Source organism: Saccopteryx bilineata, chromosome 2 (assembly GCF_036850765.1).
Source record: "Saccopteryx bilineata isolate mSacBil1 chromosome 2, mSacBil1_pri_phased_curated, whole genome shotgun sequence".
Taxonomy (NCBI): domain Eukaryota; kingdom Metazoa; phylum Chordata; class Mammalia; order Chiroptera; family Emballonuridae; genus Saccopteryx; species Saccopteryx bilineata.
Window position 1 is genome coordinate 313,187,796 of NC_089491.1, and position 18,334 is coordinate 313,206,129.

At 46.6% G+C, this 18,334-nt stretch overlaps 1 protein-coding gene across 4 annotated transcripts in view; it reads left to right on the forward strand.

The window, feature by feature from the left end:
• The window catches only part of ARHGEF2 (Rho/Rac guanine nucleotide exchange factor 2), a 56,106-nt gene that overhangs the window by 5,845 nt on the left and 31,927 nt on the right, over positions 1–18,334 (forward strand). For 2 of the 4 annotated variants that reach the window (XM_066261857.1, XM_066261858.1), the window contains exons 2-6: positions 4,674–4,928; positions 6,664–6,781; positions 15,083–15,200; positions 15,797–15,836; positions 16,965–17,058. In XM_066261857.1, the coding sequence (XP_066117954.1) occupies positions 4,674–4,928; positions 6,664–6,781; positions 15,083–15,200; positions 15,797–15,836; positions 16,965–17,058 (625 nt within the window). Of the gene's footprint in view, positions 1–4,644; positions 4,929–6,663; positions 6,782–15,082; positions 15,201–15,796; positions 15,837–16,625; positions 16,701–16,964; positions 17,059–18,334 lie in introns of those variants that run through there. The other 2 variants (XM_066261863.1, XM_066261862.1) reach the window with 2 other exon arrangements.

Sequence of the window (18,334 nt, forward strand, 5' to 3'; positions counted from 1 at the left end):
GAATCAAACTAAGCACTTTATATATTTACTGTCTATATATGTGTGTGTGTTTAAGCACACATCTTTGCTCCACATACCAAATATTAACAATAGTTTTGAAGTAAGAACACAAATGAGCAAATAATAAAATTTAATTCTATAATTAAATTTAATTATATGATAACAAATAAATAACCACATTCAGGCAAACAGCCTTCACTCTATTTTGCAAATCACATGTTACGTTCTCTCATTAGGTAGAGGATTATTGAAATGTAATCCAAATACCCAAACAGGTACATGTACTTCAAATACAGTTTTTGATTTCTTTGGTCTTATTTTTAGGTTGACATTTTAAGTGAATCTATCACTATTGAAGCAGAAAAGAAAATTACTTGTAGTAAAGATAAATACTACAAAGTTCTCTCAGTATCTCTAATAATATTGAGGTCCTTGAGAAATACAAATAAAGATTTAAAGGGCAGAGTAAAGAAACAAACTGAAGTAAGCTCAAGTTTTTCCCCATCGGCAAGGATTTCTGCAACCCTACAGGAGCCACTTCCAGGGAAATTAATAGCTCTCAGTTCATCACTGCTTTATGCTAATGCATCCCTTGTTGCCTGTTCCTAGAGTTGGTCCTTCCACTCTTCCCTCCAACCCACTGCTCATATACGAATTAGAACTCAGAAAATGGAAATTAGAGTTACTTTATGAGAAAGAAAGAATTCTGAAGGAAAAAAGCCTGGATGTGAATCTGTGTTCTCCATTCTATGAACAAAATGATCTGGGCTTAGTAACAATGTTTCTGAACCTCAGTTTTCCTATCATTAAAATAGGGTTAAAATAGCCTGACCAGGCGGTAGCACAGTGGATAGAGCATTGGACTGGGATACGGAAGGACTCAGGTTCGAGACCCCGAGGTTGCCAGCTTGAGCGCGGGCTCATCTGGCTTGAGCAAAAAGCTCACCAGCTTGGACCTTGCTGGCTCGAGCTAGGGGTTACTCGGTCTGCTGAAGGCCCGTGGTCAAGGCACATATGAGAAAGCAATCAATGAACAACTAAGGTGTCGCAACGAAAAAATGATGATTGATGCTTCTCATCTCTCTGCATTCCTGTCTGTCTGTCCCTATCTATCCCTCTCTCTGACTCTCTCTCTATCCCTGTAGAAAAAAAATAGGGTTAAAATACACATATACAATGTGTCTGTAAAGTCATGGTGCACTTTTGACTGGTCACAGGAAGCAACAAAAGATGATAGAAATGTGAAATCTGCATCAAATAAAAAGAAAACTCTCCCAGTTTCATACCTATTCAGTGCAGTTCAATGTGGGCTCATGCACAGATTTTTTAGGGCTCCTTAGGTAGCTATCCTGTATAGCCTCTACAGACTTGTCACTGACTGATGGCCTACCAGAACTGGGTTTCTCCACCAAACTGCCGGTTTCCTTCAACTGCTTATCCCACCGAGTAATGTTATTCCTGTGTGGTGGCGCTTCGTTATAAACGCGCCGATATTCATGTTGCACTTTGGTCACAGATTCGAATTTAGCGATCCACAGAAAACACTGAACTTTCCTCTGTACCATCCACATCTCGACTGGCATGGCCGTGGGCTGCTCTGCTGTATACACGGTGTTACGTCATCATTTGCATATGTGCACATGCTGCCACATCATCCTACAGAAACTGGGAGGGTTTATCTTTTATTTGGTGCAGATTTCACATTTCTATCGTCTTTTGTTGCTGGTCAAAAGTGCACCGTGACTTTACAGACACACTGTATATAAAAAAAGAGAAGATGGTGGAGTAGCCATCATATGATACCTATTCTGCTTCTGTATTGGGCCTTTCTCTGTCCAGCTCTCCATTTCTCTATGGCACTATCTTGTTTCTCTGCCTCAAGATAATAAAAACAATAATAGTAGCATTTATTAAGTAAATAATATGGTTCAAGCACAATGTTAGTCACATTACATACATTATCATTCAAGTCTGTCAACATCCTTACAAACTTGCCAAATCCGGCTTTGTGGGCAGAACTGGGGCAAGGATAGAGGATGGAGGCTGGGTACAGGCGGTGTAGCTCAAGCAGTGTTTTCTCTTCTGTGTGGTCACTACATGCCAGACCCAGGATTCTCACAGTGTTCCCTCAGTGCCCCTCAATTTATGTCTTGTTCCAAGTCCCCATTCCTCTCTTCCTGATCAGCACCTCCACGTCCTACTCTTCCCTCCACTACTGCCTCACTTTTACTTTTTGTGAACCCTCCACACCCCCAGAACTTAGTTTTGGAAACCACTGGTTGGCAGGGACAGTGCCCTGGCCCTCAGGCTCTGCCCTTCTCCCTGCAGATCTACCCATCCTATTTACAACAGCACATCAGATGGCAGGAAGCCCAGGTCTGTTGACAAGGAGAGAGAGGATCTTTCCCAATGGCTGCTGAGGGGTGCCCTCTACATTGCTTCCAGATGTCATGATTATGGATGGGCACAGGGGTTTCCTGGGCCTCTTCTTCTTCTTCTTTTTTTTTTTTTTTTGGTATTTTTCTGAAGCTAGAAACGGGGAGAGACAGACAGACTCCCGCATGCGCCCGACCGGGATCCACCCGGCACGCCCACCAGGGGGCGATGCTCTGCCCCTCCGGGGTGTCGCACTGTTGCAACCAGAGCCACTCCAGCGCCTGGGGCAGAGGCCAAGGAGCCATCCCCAGCGCCCGGGCCATCTTTGCTCCAATGGAGCCTTGGCTGTGGGAGGGGAAGAGAGAGACAGAGAGGAAGGAGAGGGGGAGGGGTGGAGAAGCAGATGGGCGCTTCTCCTGTGTGCCCTGGCCGGGAATTGAACCTGGGACTTCTGCACGCCAGGCCAACGCTCTACCACTGAGCCAACTGGCCAGGGCCAGGCCTCTTATTTATCCTTAGACCTACTCATCAGGGCAAAATGGCACAGCAGAGGCCTGAGCACTGTCTCCTTCCTTCCCTCTGATAGGCAAAAGCATCTTCTCAGCAGTCCTAAGGGACGTGGGGGCAGTGCACAGGTTGAAATGACAGAGGCAGCCTGACCTGTGGTGGCGCAATGGATACAGCATCGACCTGGAATGCTGAGGTTGCCGGTTCAAAACCCTAGGCTTGCCTGGTCAAGGCACATATGGGAGTTAATGCTTCTTGCTCCTTCCTCCTTCTCTCTCTCTCTCTCTCTATCTCTTTCTCACTCCCCCCTCTCTAAAATGAATAAATGAAATCTTAAAAAATATCTATATCTATATAGATAGAAATGACAGAGGCAAAAGTAGAATGAAAGGCCAGACCTGTGGTGGCGCAGTGGATAAAGCGTTGACCTGGAATGCTGAGGTGCCGGTTCAAAACCTTGGGCTTGCACGGTCAAGGCACATATGGGAGTTGAAGTTTTCTGCTCCTCCCCACCTTCTGTCTCTCTCTCAATCTCTCTCTCTCTCTCTCCTCTAAATTTAAAAAAAAAAAAAAAAAAAAAAAAGGAGAATGAAGGAACAATTTTCCAACAACTTGGACTCTCCTGGGTGGAGTGGGTTAACCAGATAACTTGGAGTAGGTCTGACACCCTCATGGAAAGCTTGGGAGGAGGCAGTTTTCTGGCTCACTGCTTCCTGGTCCTCCTGGGTACTCCCAACATCGCACGCAGTAGCCAGGAGTGGTCCTGAGAAAAGGGGTGCCTGGGAGACTCATTCTAGCAGAAGGTCCAGAGAGACTGGATCTGGAAGTGAGTTGTTCAGAGGTATGCAGTAATTGTAAGTTCCCTCCCCACCCCTTCAACACCTTGGTGCTCTGGAATTTGGTACTTCTTCCTGGAATGGGCTTATCATTTTCAACTTTAAGGGCACTTGAGAGTTCTTATCTTTGAGATACACTGAGGCGAGCCCTGGTGGCAGCCAGAAGTGTTGGGCTGTGAGAACAATGCCCACTTGGGAGAGAGAGGGAACTGTCCCGTGATTGATGTTAGAGCCCTTCTCTCTGCTCTATGGGAGGGGTCGTAATAGTGCTCTTCCTCCCCATGTGATCAGTCTGAGAAGAAATCATAATACTTTCTCACTCATGAACCTTTTCTCAGACTGCTTTATCTGCTTAGACTCCTCCCTCTCCAACTGGGCCAAATCCTAACCACTCCACCCCTCCAGGCCCATCTCAAAGGCTATTTCCTGTTTTCCCTTTTTTGAATCCTGCAACTGGTTATATACACTCATTCCTTTGATAGCACAAAGACTTTTGTTAAAACATCTCTAGTGGCATTTGGCATACTCTGGCAAGTTAGTCATTTGTGACTTGTATTTCTGTCTGTGTGCACGTGTACACGTACACCCATGCACACACGCATACCGCACACGTGTCACTCACTAGACTAAATTCCTTGAGGACAGGAACAATGTCTATTTCTCTTTGCTTGGCTTGGTTTTCTGCCACATGGGTGCTCACTAAATGGAATAATAACACTAGACTGGGTGTCAGAAAACCCAACTCCTGGACCTGGCTCCTCAGTTAACTCCTGATGGGACCCTGAGTCAGCCACTCTCCGACTCTGTGGCTCAGTAAAGGGATGGTGACTCCACGCTCTAGGCCTGACTAATTGTGACACCTTTCTAGTTCCAAGGTTCCAGAGTTCTAGAACTTGGCTCACCCTTCTCTGTCTTCTTGACTCAGACTGGCCTGTATGTGCCTCTCATGAACAGAGACGTCCCAGAGGTGTCCCTCACAGGTGGAGACCTGGTGCCCCAAGACCGTATTCACTGCTGCCTGTCTGCGGGTGAATCCAGAGAGCAGCTGGAGGAAGAGGAGAAGGCGGAAGAGAAAAAGAAGGGGAGAGATGCCTTCCATGCTGTACCCCTTCGAAGATCGGGGGCTTTCCGTGCCCATACCCACAGCTATGACCCCTTCAAAAGACATAGTTGGGGACCAGACAGGGAGCACCAGGATCCACTGAGCAGGTAAATCCCCAGGGGCTTTCCGGTCCCTATTTCCCTTAATTCTTAGACCTGGTTGGAAAGGAACCACTTGAATTAAAGATACCTGGGTCCCTGGTTCCTTCCCTAGAGGTGTAGAACCTCGGCGAGTCCTTGGGGAAGATGGACCTGGGGGAAGATAGACCCACCTTTCAAAACACGGCTCTCCCTAGTGTTGTTGTTGTTTTTTTTTTGTATTTTTCTGAAGCTGGAAACGGGGAGAGACAGTCAGACAGACTCCCGCATGCGCCCGACCGGGATCCACCCGGCACGCCCACCAAGGGCAACGCTCTGCCCACCAGGGAGCGATGCTCTGCCCCTCCGGGGTGTTGCTCTGCCTCGACCAGAGCCACTCCAGCGCCTGGGGCAGAGGCCAAGGAGCCATCCCCAGCGCCCGGGCCATCTTTGCTCCAATGGAGCCTTGGCTGCGGGAGGGGAAGAGAGAGACAGAGAGGAAGGAGGGGGGGGTGGAGAAGCAAATGGGCGCTTCTCCTATGTGCCCTGGCCGGGAATCAAACCCGGGTCCCCCGCACGCCAGGCCGACGCTCTACCGCTGAGCCAACCGGCCAGGGCCACTCTCCCTAGTGTTTTTAGCTCCTTGTTTCTACCTGGCCTCAAGGGCAGGTGGGTGGGAATAGAGAAGGGGAGGTATGGAGGTGGGGTATCAGGACACTTGGGTCTTGTTGCCTCCATTTCCTACTTGGGTTTCAAAGAACCACACGAAGGTTCAATGCTGGAAGGGACTCAGGGATCATATGACCCAATCTCCTTATTTTACATATGAGGAAACTCTGGGAGTTTTTTTGAGAGAAGTGATCCCAGGGCTGGGGCATTGAACCGGCTTCTTCCAAATTGCTGCCTACTTGCTGGTTCCAGGCTGAGGCAGACCCAAGATGTCTTGGATATCATAGTGCAGCCCTGCAACAGGCAAGAGCGACTCTTGCTCAGAGGTCTGCATATGCTTGGCAGACCGGAAGTCAGGGACCCATCTCTTTTCCCTCTCTTGGAAAATCCCTGACCACTTTCCCAAAGACAAAGGAAGTCAGAAAGCAAAGACCCAGGGGTCAGCATGAAAAATTCAGTGTGAGTGGTCACTGTGAGGGCCTGCTTGTGATGGGAGAGCCCTGTCTCTCTGCTTTGGCAGTGGTCTTGTTGCACAAATTACTTTAGCTCTGGTGAATAGGCCAACTTCTTCTAGCTCTTGGGTAGGGTGAGGGGAGAGGACCCTGTGCCTTGTCCAAGAAATGGCTTGGGCCAGAACTCTAGTGAAAAGCCTTGCCTGCAAGACTCATGGCACCTTCCTAATAGCTGGCTGAAGGCAGAGATGCCATGAGTACCCTTTACGTGGTGCCAACTGTACTTCAGGTCTTCCAGGTGTCATCTTTTATGATCAGGCATTAATTCTGCCCCCTCGGTAAAGAGAGAAGGGATTCCCTGGGTACACCATTTAGATGAGTAGAGACAAAAGTTGGCTTTCTTCTGGAAGGCAGTACTGTCTTTTGACCACAAGAGGCCACACTTGCCTGCAGCCTGTTCTGCAGCTCTGCCAAAGCACAGCCCCAAAGGGAGGGAAGCCAGTGTGGGTCTGGGCTGCACCTATGCCAACAGGAAGGGCTGGGCTGGGGGCAAAGCAACGGAGCTGGGCTGAGGCGGTGTTCCTCCCTGGTGCCTGTCACTGGCCACTGAATACAGAGGGCCGTGGTGGCAATGTGTGTTTCAGGAGCAAACTGCAGGCATTGGGATGCACAGGCCCCCAGGAAGCCCCCTTACTGCAAAGCCAAGAGGACCTGGACACATTTCTGGAACTGCAGCACCAAGGTGGCCAACCTTCTAGTATGGTATGGATGGACAAATCCCCAGGGAACCCCTTGCCCCCTCCCCTTCCTCCTGCCCCCTTGCCTGTCCAGCCACCACTCTTTGCCTCTTCTGTTCTGCCAGCTTCTGGGTCTCTTTGCCCAGGCATCACTCTGACTCTATCTGACCGAATCTGAATCTATTGCCTATACCCCTCTGTCTGCTCCCTGGGCCTGCACACTCAGCCTCCCACCCTTGGTCTTCTGCCTCTGTCTCTTTTCTCTAAAACTCTCTGTTTCTCCCTTTATGGGTCTGTGTCTCTGTGCTGATGTGGGAATCTCTGTTCTCCTTTCATTAAAAGGCCCCTGTTCCCCTTGTTGTTACAACCACTTCTCAGATTTGAAGCTGAACTTATTATTTGTGGGAATGAAACTAGGCATCTGTTACTCTAAAGACAATAGTTCTCTAGAAAGATAATCAGAGGGTTATTGGATGAGAAATACAGAGATTGCTCAGCCTTCTGGCTTAAGGGATGGTAACTGGAGGATCTCAAACCAGGACCCATGGGCCGCTGAGGGTACACGAGGGCTCAGAGACACCACTTGGTTAGCAAGCTAACAGTCTCTGAGTACGCAGAAATGTCTCACGCTCAGTGACTAAAAGACTGCCTCCCTTCCAGCTCTTCCTCTAGATGGCCAGGGAAACCAACTCCAGCCTTATTGCTCAGGTACCTGCAGTATGGGAGAGAGGCCGATTAAAAGGGGCTGTTACAGCCTATTAGGGGAGCAGCAGGACCCATCTTATCCCCTCACCTATTTTTCCCATCAGCATCTCTGCATGTCTCTCTTACCCTCATTTCAATGTGGTATGGTAGAAAGAACAGGATTTCAGAATCAAACTGACTCCTAGATCCTTCATTTACCAGCTGAACAAGTTATTTCAACTTTCTAAAAATCAGGATAATAAAAATGATCTTAAAAAGTGATTGTTAGGCCTGACCTGTGGTGGCGCAGTGGATAAAGCGTCAACCTGGAAATGCTGAGGTCACCGGTTTGAAACCCTGGGCTTGCCTGGTCAAGGCACATATGGGAGTTGATGCTTCCAGCTCCTCCCCCTTCTCTCTCTCTCTCTCTCTCTCTCTCTCTCTCTCTGTCTCTCTCTCCCTCTCTAAAATGAATAAATTAAAAAAAAAGAAGTGATTGTTAGCCTGACCAGGCGGTGGCACAGTGGATAGAGTGTTGGACTGGGATGCTGAGGACCCAGGTTCGAGACCCCGAGGTCTCCAGCTTGAGCATGGGATCATCTGGTTTGAGCAAAAGCTCACCAGCTTAAAGCCAAGGTCGCTGGCTTGAGCAAGGGGTTACTTGGTTTGCTAAAGGCCCATGGTCAAGGCACATATGAGAAAGCAATCAATGAACAACTAAGGCAGGGGTCCCCAAACTTTTTACACAGGGGGGGACAGTTCACTGTCTCTCAGACTGTTGGAGGGCCAGACTATAAAAAAATTATGAACAAATCCCTATGCATACTGCACATATCTTATTTTAAAGTAAAAAAACAAAACGGGCCTGACTGGGCGGTGGCGCAGTGGATAGAGCATCGGACTGGGATGCCAAGGACCCAGGTTTGAGACCCCGAGGTCGCCAGCTTGAGCACGGGCTCATCTGGTTTGAGCAAAGCTCACCAGCTTAGACCCAAGGTCGCTGGTCCTAGCAAGGGGTCACTCGGTCTGCTGAAGGCCCACGGTCAAGGCACGTATGAGAGAGCAATCAATGAACAATTAAGGTGTCACAATGCGCAACGAAAAACTAATGATTGATGCCTCTCATCTCTTCGTTTCCGTCTGTCTATCCCTCTCTCTGACTCTCTGTCTCTGTAAAAAAAAAGGAACAAATACAATATTTAAAATAAAGAATAAGTAAATTTAAATCAACAAACTGACCAGTATTTCAATGGGAACTATGCTCCTTTCACTGACCACCAATGAAAGAGGTGCCCCTTCCGGAAGTGCGGTGGGGCCGGATAAATGGCCTCATGGGGCTGCATGTGGCCCGCGGGCCATAGTTTGGGGACCCCTGAACTAAGGTGTCGCAATGCACAACGAAAAACTAATGATTAATGCTTCTCATCTCTCTGTTCCTGTCTGTCTGTCCCTGTCTATCCCTCTCTGACTCTCTCTCTCTGTCTCTGTAAAAAATAAAAAAAGTGATTGTTAGATGAAAAATAGTTGTCAAAGTGCCCAGTACAGAGACTAGCACACAGAACCAGCATGAGAAATAAGTTTCTTTTTCCTCTTCTTTCCTCCATTCCTTCATTACTGCTTTCCCTCTCTTCTGCCCCTCTCTTCTCTTGCCCACTTCCCCTTCTTAGTTCTGTATGTTTTCTTCTTTCCCCCTTTTCCCTAGTATTTTTCTCTGCCGTCCTGCTCTGATTTCCCTCCTCTCTCCATCTACTCATTAAACAGTCTCTTCTTTGATTTTCCTTTGTCTATATGTTTTGGGTTTTTTGTTTCTTCCTGCAATTGCAGCTGCATATAAATTCTCCACCAAAGTCCACAGACCAAAAGTCTGAAACTCAGTAAGCTTGACTGCAGCTTGCAGACTGAGGGTCCATGAACCAAGTCTAGCTCCAAACTTTATTCTGTTTGGCCAGCATGATGCCTATACACTTTTAAAATTCAGATGTCCTTAAATGGAACCTGTGCGCTCCAGTTTGCCAGAGCTGTTGATATTCTCTGTTGTATTTTTTCATTTGTCTTTTAAATGTAACGCAGTATTTTAAAACAAATGCTTAATAACTCAACCACTCATCTCAAGAACTACAACATCAACAATACAGTTATCTCAATTTATATCTTCCTCTCTTGGCTCCCCATCAGACTTAATCACTATCTTGAATTTTCTTTATCATTTATTTACTTTTAAAACTAGTTTTGCCCTGGCTGGATTGCTCTGTTGGTGAGAGCATCATCCCGAAGCACAGAGGTTGCCTGTTCGATCCCTGGTCAGAGTACATACAGCAACAGACCAATGTTCCTGTCTCTTTTTCTCTTTCCCCTTTTCTCTCTAAAATCAATAATTTTTTTAAATTTAAAAAATAAAAATAGTTTTAACACAAATATATGCATTATCTAATATTATGCTTTTTCTTGTTTCTGAATTTAAAAACAATGATGTTATAGTGTACAAAATCTTCTATAATTTGCATTTTCATTTAATATTCTGTTTCTGATTTTTATCTTTGTGTTGCAAATAGTTATTTGTTCATTCATTTCCATCCCATTCTTCTGTTGATGGACATTTGGATAATTTCCATTCTTTTTTTTTTTTTTTTTTTTTGTATTTTTCTGAAGCTAGAAACGGGGAGAGACAGTCAGACAGACTCCCGCATGCGCCCGACCTACCAGGATCCACCTGGCACGCCCACCAGGGGGCGACGCTCTGCCCACCAGGGGGTGATGCTCTGCCCCTCTGGGGCGTCGCTCTGCCGCGACCAGAGCCACTCTAGCGCCTGGGGCAGAGGCCAAGGAGCCATCCCCAGCGCCTGGGCCATCTTTGCTCCAATGGAGCCTCGGCTGCGGGAGGGGAAGAGAGAGACAGAGAGGAAGGAGAGGGGGAGGGGTGGAGAAGCAAATGGGCGCTTCTCCTGTGTGCCCTGGCCGGGAATCGAACCCGGGACCTCTGCACGCCAGGCCGACGCTCTACCACTGAGCCAACCGGCCAGGGCCTCCATTCTTTTTTATTTTAATTGATTTTTTAGATACAGGGGAGGGGGTAGAAACGGAAAGCATCAACTCATAGTAGTTGCTTCATTGACCGGGCAAGCTCAGGGTTTTGAACCAGCGACCTCAGCATTCCAGGTTGACTCTTTATCCACTGCGCCACCTCAGGTCAGGTGGTTAATTTCCATTCTTTGCCATTATGAAGTGTGTCACTATGAGTATTATTGTATCCATCTCTTAGTACACATTTGCAAGAATTTCTCCATGCTATATACCTAGGAGTGGAATTCTTGGGTCATAGAATGCATAGATGTTCACTTTAACAAGATGACAAATTGTTTCCACTCCCACCAGCAATATCTAAGAGTTGTCATTGATCTGTATCCTTTACAGCATGCTGAGTCATCAGACTTCTTTTTTTTTTTTTAATTTTTTTTTTTAAAGATTTTATTTATTCAATTTTCAGAGAGGAGAGAGAGAGAGAGAGAGAGAGAGAGAGAGAGAGAGAGAGAAAGGGGAGGAGCAGGAAGCATCAACTCCCATATGTGCCTTGACCAGGCAAGCCCAGGGTATCGAACAGGCGACCTCAGTGTTCCAGGTCGACGCTTTATCCCACTGCGCCACCACAGGTCAGGTGTTATCAGATTTCTTAATGTTACCAATCTAGTGGTTATAAATCTCATTGTGGTCTTTATTTGAATATCCTCATTTCAAATGCAATTGAGCATCATTTCATATTTGTATTGGTCATTTTGTTTCCTCTTCTATGAAATTCCTATTTGTCTTTGGCTTATTTTTTTTCCCCCCTTTTTTCGTATTTTCTGAAGTTGGAAACGGGGAGGCAGTCAGACTCCCACATGCGCCTGATTGGGATCTACCCGGCATGCCCACCAGGGGGCGATGCTCCGCCCATCTGGGGCATTGCTCCGTTGCAACCAGAGCCATTCCAGTGCCTGAGGCAGAGGCCATGGAGCCATCCTCAGTGCCTGGGCCAACTTTGCTCCAATGGAGCCTTGGCTGCGGAAGGGGAAGAGAGAGAGAGAGGAAGGAGAGGGGGAGGGGTGGAGAAGCACATGGGCGCTTCTCCTGTGTGCCCTGGCCAGGAATCAAACCTGGGACTCCTGCACGCCAGGCCGGCACTCTACCACTGAGCCAACCGGCCAGGGCCTGGCTTATTTTTCTATAGGAGTTTTTGAAGATTTTTTCTTTATTCTTTCGAGTGTGTGTGTGTGTGTTGTTATTTTGTTTTTGTTTTTGTTTTGAGAGGGAGAGAGAGAGAGAAAGAAGGGGAGGAGGGGTTGAGAAAAACAGATGGTCGCTTCTCCTATGTGCCTTGACTGGGAATCAAACCTGGAACATCTACACATTGGCCAATGCTCTTATTAAGCCAACCAGCCATGGCCTAATAAGAGTATTCTTAAAAAATTTGTCTTGTGGTGCATTTCCAAAATTACTGACATTAAGTTGTAATATTAAGGTAATATTCTCTTATCATTGTAATCACTGCTCTTTCTGTAATTAGCTACACTTTTCATTCTACTTTTAAAAAATTTATTGATTGATTTGAGAAAGAGAGAGAAATATCAATCTGTTCTTGTATGTGTCCTGACCAGGGATTGAACCTGTACCCAAGACCTCTGTGTAACCTTTGTGTATTGGGACGAGGTTCTTAACAACAGAGCTACCTGGCAAGGGCTCTATTCTATTTTTATTTGTGCTTTCTTTCTCTTTGTCATTCTTATCAGAGATTTATCTATTTTACTTGCCTAAAAAAACAAGTTGGCTTTACTGATTCTATTTCATCTGTTGACTACTTTACTGATTTCTGCTTTCATCTTTATCATATCCTTCCTTCTGGGTTTTTTGGGGGGAGGGATTGTTTTGTTGTTGTTTTTCTAACCTTTTAAGTTGGCATAGCTCATTAATTTGCAGCTTAATATTTATTTAGATTAAATAACATTTATTGTATAGATTTTAGAGAGGAAGGGAGAGACTGAGAGAGAGAGTGAGACAGGAACATTGATTTACTCATGTGCTCTGACCGGTAATCAAATTGGACAATGCTCTAACCTAGTGGTCCCCATTATTTCTGTTTTATTTATATTTAAGTCTGAACGATGTTTTATTTTTAAAAAATGACCAGATTCCCTCTGTTACATCGTCTAAGACTCACTCTTGACGCTTATCTCGGTCACGTGATACATTTATCCGCCCCACCCTAAAGGCCGGTCTGTGAAAATATTTTCTGACATTAAACCGGTCTGTGGCCCAAAAAAGGTTAGGGACCACTGCTCTAACCAACTGAGCTATCTGGCCATGGCTAAAAGTTTTCTCAATATAAGCATTTTAAGGCCACAAATGACTTTTTTATGTGTGTGACAGAGACATAAAAAAGTCATTTGTGGCCTTAAAATGCTTATATTGAGAAAACTTTTAGCCATGGCCAGAGAGAGGGACAAATGGGAACAGAGAGGAAGGGAGAGAGATGAGAAACACCAATTCTTCATTGCAGCACCTTAGTTGTTCATTGATTACTTTCTTATATGTGCCTTGATGGGGGGACTCCAGTTGAGCCAGTGACCAGCAACCTTTGGGCTCAAGATAGCAACCATGGGGTCCTGTCTATGATCCCACACTCAAGCTGGTAACCCTACACTCAAGTTGGTAAGCCTGTGCTCCAGCTGGATAAGCCCGCAACCTCTGTGTTTTGAACAACCTCTGGGTCCTCAATGTCCCAGGCCGATACTCTATCCACTGCACCACTGCCTGGTCAGGCCCACATGTTTTGTTCTATAGTATATATTTTCATTATTGTTGTTATAAAGTATCTTTTTAAACAAAATTTTATTTATTCATTTTAGAAAGGAGAGGGGAAGAGAGAGAGAGAGAGAAGAGAGAGAGTGACAGAGATAGAGAAGGGGGGAGGAGCTGGAAGTATCAACTCCCATATGTGCCTTGACCAGGCAAGCCCAGGGTTTCGAACCGGCAACCTTAGCATTTCCAGGTCGACACTTTATTCACTGCGCCACCACAGGTCAGGCCTATAAAGTATCTTTAAATTTGCATTATGATTTCTTTGACCAGTAAGTTTATTTAAAACGGTGTCTTTTTTTTATTTTTGTTTTGTATTTTTCTGAAGCTGGAAATGGGGAGGCAGTAGACAGACTCCCGCATGTGCCCCACCGGGATCCACCCGGCACGCCCACCAGGGGGCGATGCTCTGCCCATCTGGGGTGTCGCTCTGCAGCAATCAGAGCCATTCTAGCGCCTGAGACAGAGGCTACAGAGCCATCCTCAGCGCCTGGGCAAACTTTGCTCCAATGGAGCCTTGGCTGTGGGAGGGGAAGAGAGACAGAGAGGAAGGAGAGGGGGAGGGGTGGAGAAGCAGATGGACGCTTCTCCTGTGTGCCCTGGCCAGGAATCGAACCTGGGACTCCCGCACGCCAGGCCGACGCTCTACCACTGAGCCAACCAGCCAGGGCCTAAAACGGTGTCTTAAAATTTCTAAACCATGGAGATATTTTCAAACTTATTTTTTTTTAAATGGTACATACAGAAAGGCATATAATGAATAATTAGGAAGCAAACATCCATGTAACTACCCAAGGTTAAAAAAAAAATTATCACCAAAAGCCAGATGTCCCTAACTCCTTTAAAATCCACTCTCTCCTGGCAGAGATGACCACTTTCTTGACTTTTGAGGTGGATTTTTCTTATTGATTTACCACCTTTATATGTATCTTTCAACAATATCAATTAGTCTTGCCTGTTTTAAACTTTATATGAAGTTATCATACAGCATATAAATCTTTTGTGTCTTGATTCTTTCACTCAACATTATGTTTGTGAGATTTATCTCTATTGTTGGATAAGCTGTGGTTGGTTTATTTTTATTACTGAATAGCATTTTGATGTTTAAATATATCACAGATTACTTAGCTAGTCTACTGGAAAGGGACTGGGTTATTTGAAATTATTAAAATCTCTCTTAAGGCCTGATATGTGGCCAGTTTTGTAATGCTCTGTGTTGGCTTGGAAGAAAAAGCATTTTCTAATGGTTTGGTGTATGATTTACAAATATTTTTATTCCCTATTGCCTTAAACCCAGATGGCCTCAGTGTTTTTCATTACCTGTCTGGCGTCCATAGGTTGAATTTGTCATCTCTGGAAACCATTCAGCATAAATCTTTTCTAAGATGTTTTTTATATATATTAAGAAATCCAGCCTGACCTATGGTGGCACAGTGGATAAAGTGTTGACCTGGAATGCTGAGGTTGCTGGTTCAAAACACTGGGCTTGCTTAGTCAAGGCACATATAGGAAGCAACTACTACAAGTTGATGCTTCCCACTACTCCCCCCACCCCTTTTTTCTCTGTCTCTCCTCTATCTAAAAGAAAAAAAAAAAAATCCAGGGCTTGAATTGTACAGAGTAGTGACTGGTAACTAGCAGGAAGAACTTCCCAACTATTTCAAGTGTAACATCCCAGATATGGGTGGTGGAGAGGGGTGAAGGGCCTGAGGCCCTGAAGAAGGGCCACGCTGTGTAGGAAAGTGAAAAGCAGGGAAAGGGGAGAGGATGAATGAAGCCTAACCTTTGTGTGAGAATTCTTATGTGATTCTAGGGCCAGGGTTCCTGTCATCCATCTCTTGGCCCTTTGGACCACTCAGCCACTGGCATGCTTTCCAAGTCTGTGTCCATGAGTGGCATCAATTGCTTCTTGGGCGGCTCAGATTCAGCTGGTGAGTGCAAGTGGGGAGCAGAGCAGTGGTAGTCCCTTCCCTGTCTGTCGCCACCACTCCTCAAGGCCAGCTGTTTAGGGTTCAGCTACCCTGGGTTAAGTCTAACTACAATTTTGAAAACATTTTGGAACCACCAAAATGCCTTTATTTAGATGAAAGATCTGAATTTAGGACTCTGGCATCCTGACACTCTCGTTCCAATGAAGGAGAACACGGGACAGCCTGAGGCTCTCCAGCTTCCCTTATCAGCGGAGATAGAGGACAGTTAACTGCAGTGTACCTTTTCCTCAAGATGAGGCCCTGGGAGCTCAATGTGAAACCTCTGCCCTCCCCATTCACCAGAAACAGGATCGAGACTTTGGGTCCTGAGCCGCCTTCTCCACTTAACCCTGGTGCTGTTTCCCTGGTTCCCGAGTTATTTAGCTCCGCTCAGACCCCGCCCTCCCTCCCTACTCCCCAGAGCTCCCCCTCAGAAATGGCGTCACATGCACCTGCAGCTTGGGAACCTGATCCAGGTGGAGGGGGTGGAGGAGGCAGCCATGGACGCCTTTGTCTGGTTTCAGCTGGATACTTCTCGTCTCCTTTTGTGTTGGCAGGAAATTTATCCCAGTCCTCTGCCGCTGACCTCAGCCAAAGGTGAGTTTGAGAAGACTTGGAGCCCTTCAAAGGCCTAGATGGGGTTGGGGCAATGCCTCCTAAAACATAGCTCCCCTTAACATTTGATCAAAGACCTCTAAATATCCTTCTCTCTGAGCTGCATAGAATTGGCCATCTTCTCATTGGCCTGGGAAGGTTCTGGAAGTTTCCTTGTAGCCCATGGGATGGGGAAGAAATTAAGGAAAGAAAAGGAGTATACAGACCTCCTAGTGTCAGTTAAATAAAAGAGAGTGAGAGTTGCTTGCTACACCATCAGTGCCAGAAAGGTGAGCAGGAATATGGGCTAATGAACGGTCTTAGGGAGAGACAGTAACCGTGGAACATGGATCAGCTTTGGCTAAATGGCTCAGGTAATTGACCAATGGAGAGTGGCTCTGGAGAGCCCAAAAGAAAGAAGGCAGGGTCTGAAGGCATAATTCAGAAATCTGGGTGGAGGCTGGGAGATTTCAATAACAATGTCAGTAAGCATGCACAATCAGCACCTGTTTATTTGGCTTCTACATTTGAAGCCTGTTTAGAGCGGGTCAGCCCTCTCAGACAGTGTGGGTGTGTGAGCTAGAAATGGGCCCTTTAAGATATCAGGCTCTGATTTGTGGTCCTGAAAATCTCTAGCTGACGCATCCTCCTGGCTCTGGGTTTGGGATTAGCTCATGGGATGGGGCTGATGAAATCCCAGGAAATTCAGTCTTTATTGGCTTTAGGCCCAGAGGCCCTTTCCAAACAGAAGAGAGGGTCGTACACAGGGCTCTTGTTTTAATGAGGGGAAATTGCTACCCCAGAGAGCTCCCGCCCCGTATCCTTCCACTGGGAATAGCAAAAGAGAGGAGATTGGGCCTGGATTAAGTATGGGGGTGGGGTGGGAGGTGGGTCTGCATTTATCTGGGAGGAGCCTGATAAATAGGAGGCCTGAGAAACTGTAGTGTTCACATCCAGGAAGTCTAGGAGAAGGGGTGTGATATCTTTCTCTGGCAGTTTAAGTTCTTTCTCTCCCTTCCTCACCCTTTCTCAGAGTCCTTTCCCTCATACCTCCACTCTTTCTCCTTATCTGGCATTTTCATCCACCATCTCTCTGGTAGCAATCTCTTCACCTCTTCCTTCTCTCTGCAGCTGTAGCCACCTGGAACAGGACTCAGGGACCTGGACAGGCTCTGCCCTGCGACGGACCTTCAGCTTCCTCTTGGGCATGACCGGAAAGGCCAAGGTAGGAGTCAGCTGGGGAAGTAGGAGGCCTGGGACCCACTTCCTCTCCTGTTCCCTTGCTCCTCACCCCACCGTCAGCTCCCTCCCCAGCTTCTCCTAGTAGACAGAGACTCAGGGCAATGTTCACGTTTTTTGTTTTTTGTTTTTTAATTTTTATTTATTCATTTTAGAGAAGAGAGAGAGAGAGAAAGAAAGGGGGGGGGAGCAGGAAGCATCAACTCCCATATGTGCCTTGACCAGGCAGGCCCAGGGTTTTGAACCGGCAACCTCAGCATTCCAGGTCGACGCTTTATCCACTGTGCCACCACAGGTCAGGCAGGCAATGTTCACATTTTAAGGGAACACATGCTGCCTCTCCTAGCCTTTCTTCCTATATTCCAGTAAATCACCTTTCCTCTGTTTTTCCCATGCCTGCAGCTTAGCCAGCTGTAGACAAATGGAAGAGACAGCCAGGAGCCTCAGCAGCTGTAGAGCAGCCTAGCCTTCCCTTTCTTTAGGCCTCACATAGCTAAGAGATGAGCAGAAATCATAATCATTGGGCATAATAATAATAATTATAGCAATACTTTTTATTTCTTCATAGACTATTAGGATTTGCAAAGTGCTTTTACACTCATAATAATTTTATGGGTGGATATGGCAACCACAGGAGTTGAAATTAGACTGTAGGCAGAAAGGCAGCCAGTAAAGTAGATGATTATGGAAGCATATATACGCCGTCTGTGTAAGTCCATGTGCAGTTCTATCCCTGGGCAGGTAAAGGCACATTGTTCTCTTCCTTATTGCCAACCCCTGGGTTTTGGTCAAACTGGGAGCTCTGTCTGCTGTTCAAATTCAGTTCCACTTTAATCTTTATTTACTGGCAGAATAAGCCACCCCCCTTTTCCTCCAGTGGCCTCCCCAGTTATGCATGTATTTTCCATCTCCGGGTGGCTGAGTGGCTCCCAAGCATCGAGAGACATCCCAGAGAAGGCATTGTCCTATTCACCTGGAAGAATCATGGGAGTCTCACCCAGGAGGATATCCAGGCTCCTCCTCGCCTACCCACAATGCCAGGGCTCTCTTCTCTGCCAGCCTCTTAGCCAAGATTACCCTTCCTCTGGGTGGACAAGGAAGGCAGAGATAAAACCAGGTCATAAGCACTGTCCAAGCAGTGGGGAGTTGAGACTTGAGACCATGTAGTCTGAGAAGAGGAGGAGCAGCTGGAGAATCCTAAACCATCCTAAACCCAGGGGTGGGGGAGGGCAGGTGGGGCAGGGAGGCCTGTCCTCTCCCAT